The sequence below is a fragment of the Phaenicophaeus curvirostris genome, chromosome 8 (assembly GCF_032191515.1).
Source record: "Phaenicophaeus curvirostris isolate KB17595 chromosome 8, BPBGC_Pcur_1.0, whole genome shotgun sequence".
In the NCBI taxonomy this organism is placed as follows: Eukaryota; Metazoa; Chordata; class Aves; order Cuculiformes; family Cuculidae; genus Phaenicophaeus; species Phaenicophaeus curvirostris.
The window spans coordinates 6,700,784-6,723,610 of NC_091399.1; the positions used below are offsets into that span (position 1 = coordinate 6,700,784).

The 22,827-nt window shown below is 44.6% G+C and overlaps 1 protein-coding gene across 4 annotated transcripts in view; it reads left to right on the forward strand.

Moving 5' to 3' along the window:
• The window catches only part of SMG7 (SMG7 nonsense mediated mRNA decay factor), a 53,598-nt gene extending 30,854 nt beyond the window's left edge, over window positions 1-22,744 (forward strand). The window contains exons 9-24 of one of the 4 annotated variants that reach the window (XM_069862313.1): window positions 331-493; window positions 1,549-1,705; window positions 4,622-4,692; window positions 5,015-5,075; window positions 5,726-5,845; window positions 6,310-6,745; window positions 10,403-10,547; window positions 11,731-11,871; window positions 11,989-12,119; window positions 12,827-13,192; window positions 14,743-14,892; window positions 16,974-17,054; window positions 18,202-18,361; window positions 19,676-19,846; window positions 19,951-20,102; window positions 20,598-22,744. In XM_069862313.1, coding sequence (XP_069718414.1) covers window positions 331-493; window positions 1,549-1,705; window positions 4,622-4,692; window positions 5,015-5,075; window positions 5,726-5,845; window positions 6,310-6,745; window positions 10,403-10,547; window positions 11,731-11,871; window positions 11,989-12,119; window positions 12,827-13,192; window positions 14,743-14,892; window positions 16,974-17,054; window positions 18,202-18,361; window positions 19,676-19,846; window positions 19,951-20,102; window positions 20,598-20,711 — 2,619 coding nt within the window. In that variant the 3' untranslated portion in view covers window positions 20,712-22,744. Of the gene's footprint in view, window positions 1-330; window positions 494-1,548; window positions 1,706-4,621; window positions 4,693-5,014; window positions 5,076-5,725; window positions 5,846-6,309; window positions 6,746-10,402; window positions 10,548-11,730; window positions 12,120-12,826; window positions 13,193-14,742; window positions 14,893-16,973; window positions 17,055-18,201; window positions 18,362-19,675; window positions 19,847-19,950; window positions 20,103-20,597 lie in introns of all 4 variants that reach the window. The other 3 variants (XM_069862311.1, XM_069862312.1, XM_069862314.1) reach the window with 3 other exon arrangements.
• The last annotated feature ends 83 nt before the right edge of the window (window positions 22,745-22,827 follow it).

A 22,827-nucleotide genomic window follows, 5' to 3' on the forward strand; every position in this document is an offset into this window, starting at 1 on the left:
GAGTAGTGAATGCCTCTGCGATTCTTTCAGTTGCGTCGCAATGCTGCCATCGTGGCATCAAAGTCGCGCTTGCTCCTAAAGAGAACCATATCCAACAGGATGTGGATTTGTGCATATGGGTTGGTGTGCAAGCAAAAACCTTGGCCTTAACTGTGGACATCAGCCTGTGTTCTCCTGGGAATCCTGATAGGGATGACCCGAAAATCGTATCAAGAATGAATGTTGCCTTAAGGGCAGAACATTAGTCAGTGAAGTAGCAACTGATAATCCTTTCAGGCATGTGCTTTGCTGTATAAAAATACGTATATCATACATGTGTCTTTGTTACAGAGGCTGCTATTCCAGAAGGCCTTCAATTCTCAGCAGTTGGTACACATCACTGTTATTAACCTGTTTCAACTGCATCACCTGCGAGACTTCAGCAATGAAACGGAGCAGCACAGCTACAGCCAGGATGAGCAGCTCTGCTGGACACAGCTACTGGCGCTCTTCAGTAAGTATGAAAGCAAATTGATTTTTGGATTTCTTTGACGTTTTTATATGGGATCAATTAGTAATTGGCTGTCAGCGTCTAGCTTAATGGCAGCCTGACAAGTGATGAGAATGGACAACACGTGGTAAGCTCCGAGAAAAGAGGATTGTGCAGGATTGTTTAATGTCTAGCAGTGCTGACTAACGCTGGATTTCCATGCCCTGCCTTACTCCGTTTGAGGCCTTACGAAACTACATCTTTTTTCTGGCTGAAAGAACATTTTCACTCGAGTGCAAAGTTGGATCCAACTTGGTGGTGGGTAGGACCACCAAGTCAGTTGTGGGGGCTGCTCTGCAGTTGGCCGCAATGCGGTTTGGGTCACTTTGCACTGAGCTACTTCCTATTCAACAGGATTGAAGTTGAAGCTAACTGAACTGAGACTTCAACTGCTTCCATGCCCTTGATAGTATCAGCTAGGAGATGAGTGGGAGAACTGAATGTTTTAGACTCTAGCTGCGTAATGCTGATTTGCTTAACCTGATCTTGGTCTTGTTCATAAACACCTACCTCTCTGAATAGCTGAATTTCTTCAGGCTGGGGCTGATTCTGAAAGCATCACTGGTGGGTAGGGTTTCTTAGCTTGTGTGCTTTACGAGGCCTGAGCTGCGTGCCTGCCTGCAGAGCTGGCTAGCAAGGTGCGTTTGTGTGCCTGCCGACCTGGGAAAGTGGATGAAATGCATATAGAGAGCTGAGTTTCTAATAAATGAATTAATATTTTTTTTGTAACAAGCTTGTTTCACCAGACTTTAACTTAGCCAAGAGGATTTCCCATGATACTTCAGTAGAGTGTGGAAGGGGAAAACAGCAAGATTCTGCTTCATGGTAGAAAACTCTACTGGAGAAAAAGATGTTCTGATCTGCTGGTGGATTTCTAAGATTAAGTGGGCTGATTTATTCTAAAGAACTAGCTCTTAAAAATAGGGGTTTATGGGTGGAATGTATTCGATTAGATTAACTTTGAAGTGTCATTCCTGCATTGTTTGATATTTGGGTTTATTTTCCTGCTCTGTTTTTAGTGTCCTTTCTTGGAGTTCTGTGCAAGTGTCCTTTACAAAATGACTACCAAGAGGACTCCGGGGCTGCGTATCCTCTCCCAGCTGTGAAGGTTTCGATGGACTGGCTGAAGCTTAGGCCCAGTGTTTTCCAGGAGGCAGTGGTGGATGAAAGACGGTAGTGAGTGTTGATCTTTCTTTTGATACATTTAATTGCATAGAGTAATAATAACTGTTGACATGCAAATTAAGGGAAAACTGGTGGTATAGCTCATTATTACAGACATCATGAAGATTGAAAATGTATGTACTATGAAGTTCATAAAACAAAGTGCAAGACCTGTGGGCTGCCTGAGCAAATTCATTGTTTTAATTGGCTTTGTGTTTGCAGGTACCTTCTTTTAAAGATCAGAGGGGTCTTCTTGTTAATATCTGACTTGAGTGGAACTACTGAGTGTACCCTTAGTCTAGCCTATTATAAGAATTTCTCAAATTCATTGAGGTAGATGGTAGGAGAATATTTGCCTTAATTTCATGCATTAAGCCATAGAATTATATAATGGTTTGGGTTGGAAGGGACATTGAAAAATTATCCAATTCCAACTGCCATCTCTTGGGCAGTGCTGGAATCCAATTTTCCTGGCTCATCGTGTAGGAATTAAATTGAATTTTGTCAAGGGGGTCTGGAAACATCAGCATAGGCTTTACTGTTCTGGACTGTTGGTCTAATTTTTCACTTTTGCTTCTAATCTCATCAAGCTAAGCTCAAGTATTTCAAAACTCACCACCTTTTTTTAATAGCCTGTTAACGTTTCATGAATTACAGCAAATGAATGAAGCGTTTCTGACATGTGAGGTGTTTCTTTAGATCCCGGTGACTTACTGACACAGTTGGACAAGTATTTTTCCTATTATGGCTGCTTTAAGGAAAACGGTGTGAAACCACCTTGCTTAGGTGACACTGTGGTGTCAGCTCTCTTGCAGCGTGTGCTGTAAGATGTCATTCTAGCCACAGCTCATGCCTTTTGTATGTCGATGCCTGGGTCTCTACAACCCTGCTTTGGCAAACGAGTAGTAAGACTCACTTGCTTGTGTGCAGAGCCTAAAGCCCTGGAGCTTTAGGAACTTCAGTTGCAAAGTTCCTGAAGGAAAGATTAAGGAAAATAAGTTTTCGCAAATTGTTTGAAATGGTAATAAGTATTACTGTATGCGTGTTCTGAAGGAAGGCTTTATGCCAGTATTTTAGCAGAGAAGATTGCACCTCTGCAAGGACTGCTTAATATCAATAGCAGGCAGTACTTTATGGAGTAGCAAAATGAATCTTGAGGTGTGAAAGAATATAGAGTTAGCCATAAAACTATCAGCTCTCTTTAAAGAATATGCGTGGCTGGTAAATCTGTGGTGTGATAACGTGATGTTCTCAGGTACTCATTGTACCAAAAAGAGTTGGGAGTGGGCAGCAAATAGCAGTAAAATGCACAGGTGAGCTTGAAAAAACAGTTAAGTACTGCTAAAATTTATCAAAATATGTGTTCATTAGTAAACATTACTTTTATTGGCTCTAAAAATTAGAGATGACTGTCCATCTTACCCATTATTTGTATGGTTGAGTTTGCCTTTTAATCCTGTTTGAAGAGTCTGGTGAAAGCTGTGTTCTGCAGACTGCATGCATGCATCTTTCTTGGCCTCTGTTCAATAACCTGGTGTCTGTTTTATATTGAAAAGTCTTGCTTTGAATTCATACTTAATTGTGCTTTTGGTTCAAGAAATAATCCTCATTCCTTCTTAAACTTGCAGCTGTCCCCATTCTTACCCTTATCACCTTCCTATGGATAATTTAATTGCAGCTCAAATGGTAGGAACATCTGAACTAGGAAGGAAATGTGTTTACCTAGAAAAACAGGTGAATCTGGAGGCAAGAGGGCAGAAATGACTCCATCAGTATGGGTGTGTGCTCTCTGGAAATGAGTTTCCCCAACCTGCCCTGTGAAAGCCACTTTAGGTGTAGGTTTTGACATTAGTGACTTCATTGCTCTTCCTTAGAGATCTTATTATGAAATCTCATTATTTCAGATGTTGTACGGGAAGGTTGCAGTTTACTTTAGGTTGCAAGAGACTTGCACTCTCCCTTTTTTCCTCCTTCTGTTCCTTGTCAGTCATGAGAAGGAGCTGTTGCTTAGTTTAGTGCAGAGAATAAGCATAAACATAATGTTTCCAGCTCCTGTGGCAGCGCAAGAAAGCAGCTGACCCAGGCTCTCAGGTGCATGTTGTGTTCTCCAATCCAGGCCCTGGCTGATGGCTGAAAGCCTTGCTGAGAACAGATTCATTTCACTAAAACTGAGCACAGTGGGCTCCTTCCTCAAGTAATTTCCTGTTGCCTCTGTGGACTTCGTGCTGCCACTAACGCAGAAGAAAGATGTTTTGGGTTGGAGCTTTTTAACAAATAGGAGAAAGCAGCCTGTTGGTGGCAGTTAAATGTTAACCAGCTGTGCGGTGATCATTGTGATCTTTAAATCATTTGCTCCAGGGCCTTTGTAAAGACTTTCCAGTCACAGCTTGTACTGGTATTGCCAGTGCAAGGCAGGGAGGCTGCCAGTTAACCTCTAGTTTAATGCTTTTGGTTCAACCCTTCCTTAGACCTTCTTACCTTTCTGGTAGCAGTTTCACCACGGCACTGCAGGGTTAGTGTTCACAGAACAGAAGTAGTGCTGCACAACTGCGTCCTGAGACATTGTTTTGCTTCCCAGCTGATGAATTTGTTGTGCCTTGAGAGCAGTCAGCTTTGGGCTGGAAAATGCCAGCTGCAAACAGGTGCTCTGAACTTCTGCTCACACGATAGTTTTGTCAAGTTAAATTGGTGGTTGGCTTTCTGACTCACTGGATAACATGCACTATGCTGCGAGAGTCTGGCTTCCTCTCTAACTTTAGACTGACTTTCTAAAAAAACTGAAGTTCTTCAAGAAGTGATCTTTTCCCTCTTTTCCCTTAAGGATTAATGGGAGCTGTGACTGAAGAGAGTTCTATGTTTTCTTAGTTAAATTGGGTAGATTCTGTGTTTTGTAGTTGTTGCTTATAGTTTTTGTTTTCTGGTTTGTAGCATATGGCCCTGGCTGATTTCTCTTCTAAACAGCTTCCAGCCTCATGAAGAAGATCTATCCAGTAATAACGGTAAGGATGCTTTTAGTCTGTGCTGTAAAGAACTGGGAATGATGCAAGTTTTTCCTGATGTTGAGGGGAATTGCAGTTGAAGAGCAAATGAGGGAGCAAGTTGTCTTCTAGTATTAGTGCATATGAATTCTTTGCAAATGCTCATTTCTCATGCTGAGCAGACTTTATTCTACTTAATCATTCCTGAGCTCCTCAGATTGCAGGGTGGACTAGTACAGATGAGCGTGTTTATAGAAGGGTTTGCTGTGTATAGCGACCTTGCTGAGATACTGTACTCCATGCGTTCATGCTTGCCTTACACTGTTTACTGTCTGTTCATCAGCAACACCCCTTCCAGAAGAGTTTGAATTGCAAGGATTCTTAGCTCTGAGGCCTTCATTCAGGTGAGTGACAGCTGGAGGACACTGTGCTCTCGCTGATGTTGATGCTTTGATAGACACCGGCCTTTTCTCTGTGCTCTTGTTTATGAACAAGCGCTGCTGCATGGGTTGGCAGAGGTGTCTTTGCCAAAGAACTGTAAGAGGCAGCGTGGGACTTAAGTCTTCATTGAGTAAATCTTCAGTAAAACTCTGGGGAGAGTCATGAGCTTACAGTTTTGTGTATGCCTTTTTTGTTTTCCTTCTATAAACTGAAAGGGGGAAAAACTAAGAAGTGAAGAAATGAATACTTTTATGTGTAAACTGCTTGATGTGGGGTTTATGCTGGTTTTTATTGTGCCCCTGTACCTGGCATTGTGCATGAATGTTGACAGCATTAGATGTTTTCACTCAACTATTCTTGTGAATTTTGGTTATCGCACAGATGAACTTTCTTCTTGTTAAAAAAGAGAAGAGCTGCTTTAATGTAGATTCATCTTGGCAGAGGAGAATTACATCTGTTAATCCGACATCTGTAACTGTCTTGTTTTGAATAGGATCTGGTGAAACTTCACAACTTATAATAGAGTAATGCTGACCCAGTTGTATTTCTAAAGAAATATGATGTTCCAGAGGCTGTCTGATTAATATCATTCCCTTTCTTTTGTCAATATTAGGAACTTGGATTTTTCCAAAGGCCACCAGGCAATTACAGGAGATAAGGAAGGGCAACAACGTCGGATACGTGAACAGCGTCTGATCTTCACAGGCAAATGGATTGCTGATAACCAGCCGAGGTAATTGCGAGTCTCATCTGTCTGTCGTAGTTGCTCCTGTGAGACTAGGTGACACAAGTGCCAGAGTTGAGCTTTATTTTTCTCTTTGACACAGCGATTACATGTGATGTGAGTGCGGGATGCTGACAGTGCTGGTGACATGTTCTGTGGGTCAGCCCACTGTTGCTTCGTTGTGATAGGGATTTGGAGCAGAGCATTGTTTGACTTCTTTTGAGCGATACCGCAGCACAGCTAGGTGGGAAACAGTATTTGAAGTGATAGCAGGAATATCAACATGTCAGCTTATCTCACTGGAGAGAATGCCCTTAGCTAGGACATGTTTGATGTAATGTCTTGTTGCTGCTGGGATGAAGAGATGCCCGTGCATATGTTGATTTTCTGCTTTCATAACTTGGGGAAGTGGGTTACCCTGTGAAAAACTATTCATTCTTACTTGCTTTTCAATTCCTTTTTGTCTTTTTCAGGTTGATTCAGTGTGAAAATGAGGTAGGAAAGCTGTTGTTTTTGACAGAAATCCCGGAATTATTACTAGAGGACCCCAGTGAAGCCAAAGAGAGTCTCGCCTTGCAGGAAACATCTGTTGCAGAGCTGCTATCTGCAGATGGGAGCCCTGGACTCAAATCAGTTCTGTCCTCTGGTAGAAGCTTGAACAACAACTGTGATGCAGGAGAAAAACCAATGGTCACGTTCAAGGAGAACATCAAACCACGGGAAATGAACAGAGAGCAAGCGCGAATCTATCCCCCTAAGGATGTATGTAGGGAAAGACGAGACTATAGCAAAGGAATAGTAGCCAATAAGAATGATGGAAAGAAGGATAACAATAAAAGAAAGAATGAGACCAAGAAATGCAGCTTGGATAAGATTCAGGAAGCAGGAAAGCAGAACGTGGCGGTTCAGGTAAGCCTTTAGATCAAAGGGATGCTGCGTCTTAGGCAGTACAATGTTTGTGTCGGGGCCGTCACTGCTTGTATAGAGTGCAGTAGAGTCCAGATCTCACTGTGGGCCCTGCAGGTGTAATAGGTGAGATAGAAACTCAACTATCTTTGAGACCAGGTGTTAGTGATCTTCAGGTCTCTGCCCTTTTCCTTGTTGCTGTCTCAGTTTGTAGGGGAGGAAAAGACAGGGAGCAATGAAAGGTGATTTTTGCTAGGTTAACTATCTTTAATCAAATAGTTTTCTACCTGTTCTTGCATAAATTATTCAGGCTACCGAATGTGGGCAGGTTGTAGTCACTCTTAGCCATGTTTGTTGTGAAGGAACTGGTTACTCTGCGTTTCTGTTAAGTTGACCTGCACGCATTCAATAAATAAAACACGTCACAAGCTCACCCAGTTGCTGATGTGGAATAAGATCCTCCACACTGCGCATGCAGTCAGGTTGGACCTCTCTGGAGGTAAGAAAGCCACGCTGCTCTTAAACCCTAATTCTGTGCTCAGATACTTGCTCAAAATTGTTGGTTTTTATATCAGCCACTCTTTCCTCAGACATACTTTTTAGAGGCATGTTTCCTCCCCTATTTTTATGAGCATTATGTACAAAACCACTCACCTTATAAGCAGACACTGAGTTTACTGGTCTGGGTTGCCCTGAGTTGTAGTAAATAAGGGTGTAGTGTTTCAGGGTTGATGTGATCTGTACCTGAATAGTTTGGCTGCATCTCAGTTGTTCCCTGATAACGTCTGGAAGCATTTAATGATGATGATGGAGATGCTATTATTTTCCTAGAGAAACTGTGTCAGTTCTTCCACTGCTCTTGCAAGTGAAAACTATTTCCTAATGCGCTCCAGCTCCCTTGCCTCTGCGTAAGCCTACAGTTGCTTCCTGGGACAGGTCTGCAAAGTAACTTAAAGCTTCCTCTTTGCAACCACTCTGTAGGCCTGTGTCATTGAGGCCTTGTTTTCCCTAGGCTAAGCCAACCAGCTCTTTCAGTCTTTCTGCCTTGTGGTGCTGGGACCTTTAAATCATTCTTCCAGTTCTCCTCCTGATTATTTGCAGTTAGACATCATTGTCATGGAAAGGAAGGTCTGAACTGGCAGTGCTATGTGGTTGGTTTTCCAGGGGGTCCCCCCAAGGCTGGGGGAGAGGGGGAGTAGGCCATGAAAACCATGTGGCAATTGTTCATGAGTCACTGAACAAGTCCAGTATCTGAAAAACAACTTATGTAGGCAAGTTAGAATAGCAGGTTTCTTATTTGTTGAACACCTTTGGAATGTGGTTGTAGTCTGGAGCACAGCTCTGCATTTGTCTTAGAAAATAAGGACTTGAGGCCCATGAAACCCACTGGCTTTTCTGGGAAGTATGTGTGGTTTTTTGAGTAGGGAAGATCTTTTAACCCAACTGATTTATCAGAAATTTGCTTGCCTTAGTATTCAGAGAAAACAAACCCAGGAAGAACTTGTTTCAAACCCAGCTGTAGCGAAATCTGTCCTGATGTGGTTGGTCACTCTTCATCTCTTGTCGAGTAGAAATTGGAGCTAAAAAGTCAAAGTTATCAGCTGTATTTTTTTTATGGCAACTAGTACAATGAAAGACCTTTTATTTGGTTTAGTGGACTTATTTCTCCAGACCTTCTCCAGAAGATGGGGGAGCTTTGCTTCCCCCCAGCTGAGGAGAAACCTGTGTAGGCTTTGCACTGACTGGTGTTCTGTTAATGCTGTGCTTTGGCCTTCCTTGATATTTCAGGCTTTATCTCATCTATAGCCTTCCAAAGCCTAAATACTGCAGAAGTTGCAGCTCCTGCTTACCAAAAACATTAAGAATGTGCTATGGAAGGAATTAGTACTGTTTTGCAGATAAGTGGAAAACTCGCATGCTCAGATAGGATTAGGAAAGCATAAGATGGGTTGAACCTTTGCTTTTTAGGGAAAAACAACATTTGGAGCTGGGGAAGGTTCGCGCAGACTTGTTCAAGATGTTACGTACCCTTAAGAGGTCACTGATGAAATGTCGATTCTCCCAAGCGTCGCATGGGAGCCCTCCAGTAGAGATTTGATAGGACTGACGATTTTGAGGTGAGGTCGAGTAAAAGCAGGGGAGGCAATTGAAGTTCAGCTGTCTTGATTAATCAGTCTTAGTTATTTAGCTTTTAAAAGTTAATGATAAATCATCTTGGGGATAGTTTGAAGGTGCCTTTGGAAGTTTTTTTACAGCATCTTCAAGTGTGTGATAGCTTAGATATCCTGTGGCAGAAAGAGTGTCTGAATTCTCTGACAGCGGTATGAAAGAAAGCATAGCTCTCTCAGTATGGGTTCTGAAATTGTTTGGCTCATTGCGGACAAAAAAGGGACAACAAGGTATCGGTTGAATATACAGAGTGTGATAAGAGGCAAAGGTGGGCTGTGAATAGATGCAGCATGAGCAGGGGCTGTCATTCATGGTGCTTAGCATCAGGAGAACCTCGACGTGGAGTTCCCTCACTTTTTCTAGCAGGAAGTCAAAAATAGAACCAAACCTCCCAGTCTACTTTTTCAATTAAACACAAAAATAAGCTAGAGTCCCATAACTTCTGAATGAGGAAATTCAGAATTGGAAATTAACTTAAGAAAGCATTTAAATGCATCTGCTCCTTTCCCACTATATTTTGGCAGAAGAGACTTGCCCTCTAACTCCTTTTAACTCAGCAGCGCTAACTGTTGAAATCGACCCCACACAGGTTTGGTTGGTTTGGTTTGGAGTTTTTAATTTGGTCCCTAATAAAACCCCCTTTCTTTCGCTCACCTGTGAAGCTTGGCGTCAGGTCTGCTTCTGGGCCCTTTCTGTATTGCCCAGGTTCCTTGCTTGCTGTCTTTTTCCTGCCTGCTCCATCTTGCATTCCAGGCAGTTCTGCCGAGCTGAACAGAAAGGGAAAGTAGTCTTCCCCTCTGTCTTCCTCTCCAGGAAGACCCAGACTGCAGCAGACTCAGAATCAGGTAAACATTACATTACATTCTTCTCTCTGCCTTTAACTGGTGCAGCTCTTTTAACAGAACATACAGCAGTTATGCAGTAAACTGAAAGAGGTTAAGCACTTCTGTTTTTTCTCATATGCTCTTGGTCAAAAGAATCTGATAGTATGCAGGAGTTGGTGCGTAAACTTCACTGCGTAGATTAGGCCTAAAGAGCTCCCTAGGAGGAACGCGGGGTGTTTTGTTTTTAAGGTGCTGCAGGTAAGTAGCATGAGTTAGGTTGAAGCAGTGCCCTAGGAGAAGCGTAATAGATCTGCAGTCTCTGTTTTGTTTTTAAAGCACTGCAGGTGAACAGCATGGTAGGTTCTCTTTTGTACGGCCCAAGGATATTATCACGTCTGTTTCCCACCCTCTTGCTAGAGAAGAAGCCGATTTTCTGGGTAGGACCCTTAGAATGCTTTTGTGAGGCAAGGAGTGCCTGAGGACAGGCAGGGTAACCTACCTGAGCTCAATGCGGAGAGAACTGGGTCCCTGTGTTCCAAACCTCTCCCAGTCCCTTAGGGAAAAGAAAATCTCTCAGACAATCTGGGAGTTCATTTTTTTGGCTTGAGACATCATGCGGGTTATTACAGTAAAAGTTACCTAACATCTTCACACTCTTTCGCATTAGGTGAAATCACAGACAGAGATGAGGAAGACTCCGGTCTCTGAAGCCAGGAAAACACCTGTAACTCAGACTCCAAGTCAGGCCAGCAGTTCTCAATTCATCCCCATTCACCACCCAGGAGCCTTCCCTCCCCTTCCTAGCCGCCCAGGTAATTTGCACCATTCTTTTGAAGTGTGATTTTACTGTTCACTGCAAAGAAAATCCTGTAGCAGTTAGAGCCTCTGAAGGTAGGAGCTGTTTTAAAGAACATGCATTCTCACTCAGAGAACCCTCAGAATAGTAAAGAATGGACGTAAAAAAGTAAAAGGAGATAAATAAGGTTGCTTATGCTTTGGAATCAAGGTCTGTCATGAAATCTGCCACCTTCCTTCTTGGTTAGTGGGTGTGAGATGAAGGAACTTAACAGCAGGCTGTTCCTGTAGTTAGTCAAAGCATGACAAAGTCTTCTGCTAGCTCAGGAGGAAGCATCCTCTGTGCATAAGACTCCATTACAAAAGGTCAATCACGCTGCATTCTTTAAAGCTCAGTTTCTTTTGTAGTGGTGCTAGCGTTTCAATCTGTAATTTGTGTGGTCTTATGCGCTGTTGTTGCTGCATTGCGTGCTCCCATTTCATTGTGGAGTGTTCCTGTCATACCTTGCAGCCCATGTTTGTTCACAAAACAGCTGGAAGCTGTCTCTTCCCTGCAGCTGTTGTGTGTGGTTGCTTGGTATAAGACAGAGGGGCATCATCCCTGTCCCAAGGTCAGCGTAACATCTGGCCTGTGAGGCACACAACGGAAGCTTGCCCTCCAAACCCGGCTTTTCAGTGTGAACTACAAGAAAGGAATTGATCTTGCGGATGTGAGAATGTGTTTGCTTACCATCTGTCTCTATCTTAATTGATCCTGAGACTACTGCCTCCTCTCAGAGGATCACCAGACTTATCGATTGCTTCTGTCCATTGCTCCACAAGTTTAGTCCTGAAAACTGTGTTGTGGGGGTGGGGACTGGGATTCAAGCATCAAAAGCCCCAGAATCATGAAAGAAAAAGGAAACAGGGAGGAAAAAGGATTGAGGTGCCAGATACTGTCCTGGCTGTTACCAAGGCTGGGAATATTGCACAAAAACTCAAGAACAAGCTTGGAATCCCCCTGTGATCACAGCCACGCACACACAAACGTGAGAAAGGACAATATAGTGCGTGCATGCCAACTGTGCTTAGACCGTGAGGACAGGAGACACTAAAGGAGCAAAATAGGAACAGAAAACACTCAAAACCACTAAATGTTTTCTTGAGGGAGCCACCTGTTCTGCCAAATTGTGGTTAAAATTGCATTTTTATTTTTTCCAGGATTTCCACCGCCAGCCTATGTTGTCCCCCCTCCTGTGGCTTTCTCCATGAGTACAGGGTACACCTTCCCTGGTGGTGTTTCTGTCCCAGGAACCTTCCTCCAGCCCACAGCTCACTCGCCTGCAGGAAACCAGGTGCAAGGTGGGAAACAGTCCCACATTCCTTACAGCCAGCAACGGCCCTCCGGACCAGGGCCAATGACCCAGGGACCTCAGCAAACGCCACCTCCTTCCCAGCAACCCCTCTCATCTTTACCAGCTCAGGCAACAGCACAGTCCGCAAGCCAGTTACAGGTCCAAGCTCTGGCCCAGCAGCAGCAGCAACAGTCCCCCACGAAAGCTGTGCAGGGCCTGGGGAAGAGCCCACCACACCACTCTGGATTCCAGCAGGTAAGCTTGACTAGTGCGGTGCTCTAAGCTTCGTTTAGAAATAAATAATAGCATTCCTGGATTGCCTTCTAAAGCCTGTCATTGAAGACCTTAATGGGGAATTTTGATCTGTGAATTTGAAAAAGAGCTGAAGTTTAAGAAGCGTGAACATACGAGTTTCTAATGAAGAGGAGAGTATCTACTGGAACGGGTTTTCCCTGCGTTTCTGTTAATAGATGAGATATGAAGGTGATATTTCTGACTTAGACCTTTATAGTTTTCTTGTTTGAGTAATGATGACTGAATCTGAACTTCACCCGTACTCTTCTTTTGGCCACCTGCCTTGCCGTGTCAGTTCGTCACAGCGGTTAGTTTTGTGTTCACACTGTGTTGGAGAAAATCTCCCTTCTGGCATGTCTGGACTCGATGGTGAGACCCTCCTGGTGTTCAGGCAGCCAAATCCTGGTTCAGTGTCTTAATAAAAGTGCTCAGAAGGTACTTCTGTTATACTTTTATACTCATAAGGTACTGGATTCGAGTCAGGGTTACGCTTGAGGGACTATTAGATGCCTGTTGGTGGTGCCCAACTGTTGATTTTGGTAGAAAACGTAGCAAATCGGAATGTTTGTGAAATGTCTAACAAGTGAGCCAGATCAACAATGTGAATGAAGTTGGGCATTCATTTAATCATTCATACCTGCTGGTGAAATCGTTTGTCTCTGCTTCAGTATCCGCAGTCGGACTCGTCGAAGCAGCTCTGGAACCCTCCTCAAGTCCAAGGTTCGCTGGGGAAGATCATGCCTGTAAAGCAATCCTATTACCTGCAGGCCCAGGACCCTCTAAAATTATTTGAACAGTCCTTACAGCCTCCTGTGATGCAACAGCAACCTCTGGAGAAAAAAATGAAGCCTTTCCCAATGGAGCCATATAACCAGAACCCCTCAGAAGTCAAGGTGCCAGAATATTACTGGGACTCTTCCTATGGCATGGGTGACAATAGGGTGATGGCACAGCAGTCCAACATGGACCGCAGGGGAAAACGGCAAGGAGTCTTCCGCCCAGAGCAGGATGCTGTCTCCAGGATGAACTTTGAGGTAAAGATCCATGCAATAAGTGGTGAAAACCAATAAGGCTCAGATATTTCTGACACCTCTAGGACTTTCTGTTTCAGGAATGCCCTGTAGCCCCGAGTAGGTCAATGTGAATTTATTTAGTAGGATGTCAGTCAATGGGATTCCAGCAAACAGTGATGAGTTCTCTGGTGTAGTTAGCTCTGTGTGTGTTCTGGGTCTTGAAGATTTGATTTGAAGTACGTGTTAAGTATTGATGTGACCTTGATCTCTGTGCTGTCTGTCAGGTCAGGAGGGATGGCAGCAGATAGTTTGAGGGAAGAGTCTTGTGTGGCAACTGATGAAAACCATAAAAGCCTTCTGAGGAACTGCAGTTGAAGTTTTACGCTTTAGATGAATTGCTAGTGCCTCTGTAGTATCATGTGTTGAACGGCTGAGATTGCAGTCACAGATTAGAGTCATAGGGTCATTCAGGTTGGAAAAGACCTCTTAGATCATCAAGTCCAACCATTGTGGCCAGATTGAGGCTGGAAATCAAGGATGGTAGGAGCAGTTTCTCTTTTTTATTTTTTTGTTATTGTTTTTCCTGCAAATCCCACCATGCAGCAAATGCACTGAAGGCTTCCTTAGTTCTTATGGTTGCACTAATGGAATAAGTTGCTTCTGCTCATGCAATTGTTTGCTGTTTATAAAACCTGCAGTCTGTTATTTATTAACAGTTTTGGAGCTGTCCGAGTGCTTTGTGTGATGTTTATAAGGAAACTTGAACACAGACCTCTTCAGACCTTTGGTCAGATATGTCTCTTAAGTGCCCTTGGGGTTTTCGGGAGGTCAGCTGAGATCACTTGGCTCGTCCGTCAGAGAGAAAAGCCAGACAACATGCAGGAGTCTGCCCCTGCCCTGATGGCAGGTTGTGGTTTTCAGGTGGAAATGAGAGTCCAAGCCTTGCTCTCATCCCTATGAGGGAAGCCTTGCCATGTTACAGGCTCAGTGCAGTACAGACACAAGCTGTGCCTGAGATGTGGCTGCCATAAGCATCCCTCACAAAAGTCAAGATGTCAAGTCTGCTCAGCACTTCGCAGGGTTTTTTTGGCCCAGTGCTCTCGTCAGGTGCACGTTGACGTAGCAGCCATTAGCAGTGGAAATAAGTCTCATGGAATGTAAACTTACAAACAGAGGAGGGAAGAAGATACAAACGTAATTTACTTGAAACCTAAATTACTCCCATGTCAGCTATCAAAGAATAATTTTAAGATTTTGTTTGTTGGCCTTGAATGTGAAAACAGGTTCAGTACTTGGCATAGGTGCAATGGGAAGCACACACTCCATTACTTAAAACTAGTTGCCTGTCATTCTGATGATGCAGTGCTCCTCCCAGTACATGTTAGGCCACTTGGCTAGTTCTGTTTTCTGCTCAGGGATTTCTCTCTGTGCACCTCACGCTTCTGCATGCCACCTTCTGCATTTCTTTTGCTATTTTCTCTCGTCCTGCTGTGGCATAGCCTCTCCTCGCCATCTCCTGCTGTTCCCCCTTCTGCCTTCTGTTGTCTCACTGTGCTCATTTCTGTCACTAGGACCCCAAGAGCTCCCCTCTGCTTCCTCCGGACCTGTTAAAGAGTCTGGCTGCCTTGGAGGAGGAGGAAGAGCTGATTTTCTCTAATCCTCCTGATCTTTACCCTGCTCTGCTGGGGCCTCTCGCCTCTCTTCCTGGACGAAGCCTCTTTGTATGTATTTGATGTAATTCTGCCGCTTCTCACTCTAACTGGCATCTTTCTTCTGTGAAATTTTATAAGAAATGGGAAATTCCTTTCTCTCTCCTGTCCCTCTTGTCCAATTCCCTGCTCACCCTTGAGCTAGGGCAAGAGCTCAGACCAGCTGAAGGCCCTGGGCTGAATCCACGCTAGCGAGTTTGTTCAGGAATTGAAACAGTGGGGTTTTTTTGTAAGTGCAGTCCCCCAGGAGAGACCTCGATGCGTCGTTTAATGCACTAGCCCTTCTGCAGCTCTATGGGGTTAGTGGTAAGGGGGAGGAGGAGCAGCACAGCGAGGATTCAGGTAGGGGAAGTCATCAGCAAAACGTGGCTTGTTGTAATCTGCGTGTAAAAATTGCATAAAGTCAGGGGAAGCTGCACTGCTAAATGCGGAAGAGATTGTAAAAGGATGGGATGGCTTTGGGAGAAAAGGGCAAACAACTGGCTAAATAGTAACTCCTGTAGAAGTAGTCACTTCCTACAGACTGAGATCTAATTTTTTCTACATTAGTATGTTAAAACCTTCCTAGTTCAGTAGCTGGAGGGTCTGAGCTGCTGTATTTGTAAATTGCCTCTGAAAATGCAGCTTGCCTTTCTGGTGTGGCCACAAGCATGCTCATTAAATACGGCAGTTTCAGATTTGTGGCAGTAACAAAGAGGAGTTACTTGTAATAGACTCTGGTTATGTCTATTCCTCAATTTTACATGCCCTCCCGTGGAGCTAGTAGCAAAATAGACACCCACATCTGTCTTGTTAGATACCTTTGCTAAGAAACCAATAGCTGCTTCTTCAGCAGCTTCCTTTGAAGCTCTTCCAGTTGCTGACTGCTGACAAATGGAAGGAAATTCTTGATGCAAGCTGTGTGGATATGCAGAGTGTGAATTCTGTCTGCCTTTTAAAATGCGCTTTCCAAGTAATGAGTTGTCACGTTGAAAATCTAACAAGCTAGGAGCTGCTTGCCAAGAAAATGAGGCTGTTTGCTTTTCTCCTGTAAACATAAGACGGAGATATTCCAGATACTGAGACCATGTTAAAGAGAGAGGGAATCTAGTTCTGTTTTTTGTTGTTTGAACAATGCATTTAAAAATATCCAATGTGCAAGAGGGTTTTTATTAGGAATAAGGGTGCAGCTTTTGTTTTCAATCACAGAGTTTCACGTATGACTTCACTGGGTCTGTAGCTTGGTGATCCTGCTCCTAAATTTGGTGGTGTTGGTTGTTCACTAGCTGAGCTCTAGAATTTTCCTTTAGTTTCTGTATTGATGATAACTGGTCCTATTTATTCTTGTTTCAGAGACACTCTTTTTCACTGCTTAACAGTAGTAAAAACCAAAGAGAAAGCTGGGAAATATTATGCTGGAAATAACAGCAGTATGAGAGGGCATGACGTAAATGATGGAAAAGGTCATAGTCCCTAATATCTTAACATGGATCCCATGGGGAGTTTTGGAACCTTAGTTATGAAAACTGGGATTTTTCTTTTTTCTGCCTCTCTGCAGTCATTTATAATGAAAACGAGAGAGCACTAAATGAAGCTTGGACTATTTAACCCAATTAAAAATTACAGTACTTGGCTGCTTTTACCATCTAAGAATGTCAGTGAAGCAGGGATGCTCTTGAAACCAAAAAATACTGTGTCAGCAGCAGCTTATGGGAGTACAGTTGTGTGTGAAGGGGTTCTCTGATCAATAGGAAGGATCCTCTCTCGTCTTAACAAGATTCTACACAACCAAAGTTTCTTTTGGCAGGAGTCTCCCCTCTAGCTGTAACAGACAGAATATTACACTTAGGATTTGAAAAGCTGTTTTGGCAGCGGGCTTTGCCTGAGACTCTCAGCTGCTGTGGTTGTTGATTTTTAGACATTAATTACAGTCAGTAAGGAAGCTACTGATTTTCTGCATTTGTTTTTCTTCCCCCTGCCCTCCGAGGTGCTGGAGTTAAAATAGAGGGAAGATGTTAAATGTGACCAAAACCACCTTGGCAGTTTCTGGTAGCTTTCCTCCTGCTCACTGCTCTGAACACTAACTGCTCCTTTTCTCTTTTTGGTTTCTGAAGAAGTCCCTGCTGGAAAAACCATCAGAGTTGATGTCTCAGTCATCATCTTTCTTGTCCCTCAGTGGCTTTTCTCTTAATCAGGTGAGTGAAAACCAGAATCTGTAGCCCTTTGCTGCTTGAGCTTGCCGTTTCAACTAGGTAATGTGGCAGATATACGGAATCATAGAATTGTTTGGTTGGAGAAGACTTTGAGATCAAATCCAACCTGTCCACTACTAAACCATGTCCTTGGTCATCTCATCCACCCGTCTTTTAAATCCCTCCAGGGATGGGGACTCTGCCACCTCCCCTACAGCCTCTGCCAGGGCCCAAGAACCCATTCAGTGAAGAGATTTTTCCTGGTGTCCAGTCTGAACCTGGTGCAACTTGAGTCCATTCCTGTCATCTTTTTGCTTGGAGGAAGAGACCAGCACCCACCTCACCACAACCTCCTTTCCAGGAACAGCAGAGAACAAGGAGGTCTTCCCTTAGCCTCCTCTTCTGCAGATTAAACAACCCCAGTTCCCTCAGCCGCTTCTCATAAGACTTTTTCTCCAGTCCCTTCCCCAGCACTGTTCCTTTTCTCCAGACGTGCTCCAACCTCTCCATGTCTTTCTTTGAATGAGGGGCCCAAAATTGAACCCAGGATTTGAGATTATGGCCTCACCGATGCCAAGTACAGAGGCATATGGGGATACCCTTCAGTTCAATCCAGTGGAAAACCTGAAAGAAATCCATCCAGGTGCCCTATTTCAGTGTGTATCGGCGAGATTCTTTGCCTTCAGTCATCTTCCTGATTTTGTCCTAGCAATAGTTCTGCAGATGTGCCGCTGAATCTTGCTGAGTTCATGGGCCCCTCGCTCTTAGTAGAATCATGGAGCTAACTGAGAAGGTTCATCTTCAAGTGTTTGGAGCGTGCGTTTTATATTTCCTGAGCAATGGATTGCCCCTTCTCTCTCAGGCACCTGAGCAGGGTCTTGATGCAATTTTTGCAAGTACTAGGAATGTAAAGATTTTTGTGAAGATTTTGCAGTCCAGCCAGGAGAAATCTGTCCTGATTCCAAAAGCAATGGACTTCATGTTAAATAGAGTGGTCCAAGAGGAGGCTGGGGAGGGGAAAAAGGAGTTATGTTAGGAAAATATTTCAGGAAATAGCAGGAAAATGTTTTGATCTACAGTTTTCTTTTGTACAGTCTCAGTATTTGAAAGAAGTCCAATATCTAAACTCTCACATTCAATTTTTTTGCAGGAAAGATACCCAAACAACAGCATGTTCAATGAGGTATATGGGAAAAACATGAATACCAGCACAAAAACAGAAGCCACCCCTTCAGTTACCCACCAGGAGACTTCACTGTATTCTCTCTTTGAAGGGACTCCATGGTCTCCATCCCTTCCAGCCAGCTCAGGTAATCCCTGGTATGGTTTCTCTTGTGTCTAGTGGTTTAAGAGGATTTGAGTTAATTCTGAACCTACTGTGAGTTAAATGTAACTGCAAATTAGAAAAAATACCTTCTTGACAAGGTGTCTAAAGGTTTATCTTTGTTTTCCTTTATATGCCCTCAGAAATATGAGGGGATCCTTTACTTAATATAGTGCAAGAACCTGGGTTTTAAATGAAGTAGTTGAGCAGGATAAATGTTGTAGGAGGTGTTAAGTCCTGAAATCTCTTGAACTGAGATTCCTGACAAGCATTTGGGAGTAGGGCTCTGACTCAAACAGCCATATGCTTTCAGCACTGCTTCTTTGGAAAAAAACAGGAAGGACTGGATTTTGTAATGCAGATATTTGAAAGGGAAAGAAACTGCAGACCGAGGAGGAAAATGTGGCAGTAGTTTGGTTTGGGGTTTTCTTTACCATTAAGCAGCCTACAAAGCAAACCAGCTTTCTCCTTAGGTTTTACTCATTCAACATAATTACTATCTATGATGTCATGTTTATGTTCTCTCTAAAAATCCAGAAGACCGCGAGGAGGGGGAATTAGTTGAATTTAAGAAATGAATGGATTTTAAATAGCATCTGCACTGGATGAGGTTTTTTGGTTGCACTGAGACTTATGCAGCGAACTAGGAATAACTGTTGCAAGTGAAGCAGAAGGAGCTGCAAAGGGCTTTTACTCTAGCAGGGTTTATGGCTCCCGTAATTTCAGCTTCCTCTCCCTTCACCTCCTCATTCAAGACTGCACAGTCTCCTGCCAGCCTGCTCTGCCACATTGTCTTCAGGCGTCGTTCTCTCCTGCCTGCAGACTGGCTGTTCTGTGCTTGCTCTCCTCATTCTCTCCTCATTTGCTCGGTACTAGCGTCTGGTCTGAATCACTTTTAAGATTCATAGAAGTGTAAAGCATTCAGAGTTAAGAGTTCAAGTTGCAAACTTGCAAACTCCTATTGGTGTTTTTTATGGCTTGTCAAGCTTGGAGACAGGTATTTTTGTTTTAGTTTGAGAAGCATGAGGAAAACTCCCTTTCAGGGAGTCCCCGAGTCCGGGTTTCTGGTGCTCACATGCGTGCATTGAACGCAGTCATTCCGTTCTTGTGTAGGCACAAAAATTTTCACTCAGAACTTGAGAATTTGCGTTACACTTGTGCAATAGAGGGAATAAAAACTGACTTGCAGCACTGAAGAAAACTGGGTGATGGCCTAAGTTGTAGCAGCACTAGGAAATTCAAAACTGGGAGGCTCCTGCTGTTTCTGTTGACGGTTTTCCTCTTGCCTTGTAATCACTAGATCATTCGACACCAGCCAGCCAGTCTCCTCACTCCTCCAACCCCAGCAGCCTGCCAAGCTCCCCTCCAACCCATAACCACAATTCTGTTCCCTTCTCCAACTTTGGACCTATTGGGGCTCCAGACAACAGAGAGAGGAGAGTCGCAGACCGCTGGAAAACAGATAAGCCAGGCAAGTGCCGGCACTTGTTCCAGGCTTTTGTGAAGCCAGCTGATGGGGTTTGCTTTGCGGTGTGTTTGCTGCGTTCCTTTGAACTTGTCTTTCTCCTGTTTTAGCGATGGGAGGGTTTGGTCTGGACTACCTCCCAGCAACGTCGTCCTCTTCGGAGAGCAGCTGGCACCAGCCCAGCACTCCCAGTGGTACCTGGGCCGCCCAGGGGCCCCCCGCAATGGAGGACTCCTCAGCCGTGCTTATGGAGAGCCTGAAGGTAAGTTTGGCTCAAACTGTGCTTGGGAATGGGGGCTTGGCTGTGGGGCTTGAAGATCCGGCGATGGGCTTTAGCATCAGGAACCAAAGGTTTTTCCTGCACATTCACTTATGCAGGCAGCGTGGGAGGTGAGGGGTGAGGCCAGTGCTGGAAGATGTCACAGTTTTCCAGTTCTTGCTATTCTAGAATATTTTGCAAAACAAGACCACGCTGGCAGCACTGGAAGAAATGATAACACTTGCTTTGACTAGTTTAAAATTAGTAATCATTAACATGGGATGGATTTTTGTGATAATGAGGATTCTGGAAGAGGGATAAGCTTCTTCCAGGGGAGCCTCTCTTTAGGAGGCCTTCTTTGAAGTCTGTATAACTTTGACGATAAGCAAGGTATGAATGACAGAGAGGGAGAATGTAGAAGGCTGTCTCTGCTTTCTCATCTGTCAGAGGAAGGCTGTCTAATGCAAGCTGGTGCCTGTGTTGGCTGTTTCTTTTCAGTCCATCTGGTCCAGTTCCATGATGCACCCTGGACCCTCGGCCCTGGAGCAGCTGTTAATGCAGCAGAAGCAGAAGCAGCAACGCGGACAAGGCACCATGAACCCACCGCATTGAGACAGAGGTGGCAACCCTTGCAAACGAAGGCTCCATAAACCATGGCATGTTGGGTTTGCAGGACTGGCCCACACGGTCCTGTGCGGGTGACAGCCCTCTCTTCTGTTCCTCGCTGTCAGGAGGGTGTAAGTGCTCCACCAACCCACTGAGTGTGCACAAAACGTCTGCAGTGCAAGAAAACAACATCAGGAACTCTCCCATCCCTGAGCCCTCTGGAGGGAGAGGGGAACTGCTGTTTGTCTCACTCAGTAACCCGATATCACCACCTCTCACCTTCTCCATCGTGCATGTCCCCAGCTACACAGGAAGTAAAAGCTGAGAATGAAGGGCAGATGGGAGAAGCCAACGAGAACTTCTCAATCCTTTTCCTCTCTTTGGGGAGACAAAATAGGAATCCATTAATGATTGCTTTGCTGACTGAGAATGTAGTTGAAATTACTCCTAAACGTCTTTATTACTATCTCAGTAGTAAGATCACACTGAAATCTTCCGTACACAGACGTGCTTCGTAGTCAGTGTGTAGCAATGAAAGCCCCAGCTGCTGCTCTGGTCAGAGGTGGTTGGTGGTGAGGTGGGGCTCCCTCTCCTTGGCTAGCAAAGGAGTTTCATGAAGGAGAGCCTGGCACTTGACACCACTTCACCTTTCGCCCAAAGGCTTTGGTCAGCCCACGGGTGGGTTAGAGACTCCAGCATGAAATGCCCTCATCTCGGTAAGCGTTTGAGCTGCTATCGGTGACGTGGGGCATCGCAGCACTCTGCTGCATGAGCAGATTCACTGCTATGGGGTTTTAAATTAATGTTTGTTTCCTGTACATTTTACTGTAGCATAGTGGCTAGCCCCACAAAGGGCAGGCTAGCCTGTGCGTACACAACCTGACTCATTTTAATCGGTAGGTAGAAAGCTTTCAATGGGGTTTTCTTTGTTTTTTCTTTTTTTCCCTTTCTCTCTCCATCTTCGCTGGACGCTAGTAGTTTCATTACCAATGTGCAACACCTCGCAGAAAATAATCAGGGGTCCAGCAGGGCTGGCTAAAGCCGACAGTCGGCCTGGACAGTGTGGAGTGTCTGCTCCCCGCACAGGCACACAGCAGCTCTGCAGAAACCCGTCCCCTCTGCGCACCCTGTCCCAGCTGCAGCCCCCAACTTTCTGTTCCAGAATGAAATTCAAGGCGCCTGTGGCCACACGTGCGATGTCCACGCGTGGAAGAAAGCGTAGTGCTGTTCATAGATGAAAAGGTGCAGAAGGGAAAAGGAAAATGTTTTATTTGCTATTTATTAGGGGGAAGGAAGACTGGAAGCTTCATTAAAGAGAAGGACAGCATTTTTGTTAGGCTTCCCAGGGAAGTTACGGAAACAATCTCCATGTCCATTTGCTGTGTTTAGCAGTAGGGGTTTGTGTGATGATTCAGGATCTCAGCTGGCAGTCACCTGCAGAGCAAAGCACATGCAGGAGCCGCAGTGACACTGGAGTCTGGGCTGCCCCAAAGAATCCAAAAAGGGAAGACAGAGGAGACACGGCACCCGCCAGGGGTACAAGCAGCTCCCCCACCATCTCCACCTTAGCAACATTGCCGTTCTTTGTTGCATTTCGAAGCTGTATTTCCTCTAAAAAGTCCAAAACTGTGGTTCCTACCCAGTGGTAACATGAACCAAACCCCTCTGTACTTCTCTCCAGCCCTCCCGGTTTGCGTGTTGAGCTGTGCGCCCAGGCAGCTGCGACATTCCAGTGTTTGAACCGTCACTGACTCTTGCACCCTAGACAAGCTAACCAGGTACACCATCTCGCTCCCGGCAGTGCCAGGGTCCCAGCCGCACCGTTCCACTTGTGCATGAGCATCCGGCCTTGGGAATGCGTCCGACCCTCGGCTGGGACACCCCTCCTATCCTCTGACGCTCGGAGGAGTGAGGGAAGGGGCCCGCAACGAAACTGGTTTGTGTTGTAAGCTTTTTTTGTGTTCTTTTGTCTGTCTGTTCAAGAACTGCAGCTGCTGAAATCAGCTTTGCCTTTAATTAAACCATGTTCTCTCCACCCAGGTCTGTGTCGTGTGCTTTTAAAAATGCATTATTTTCTTGGAGAAGTCAGAAGAAGATCTGAAGTCAGAATCTCTGACTTGGG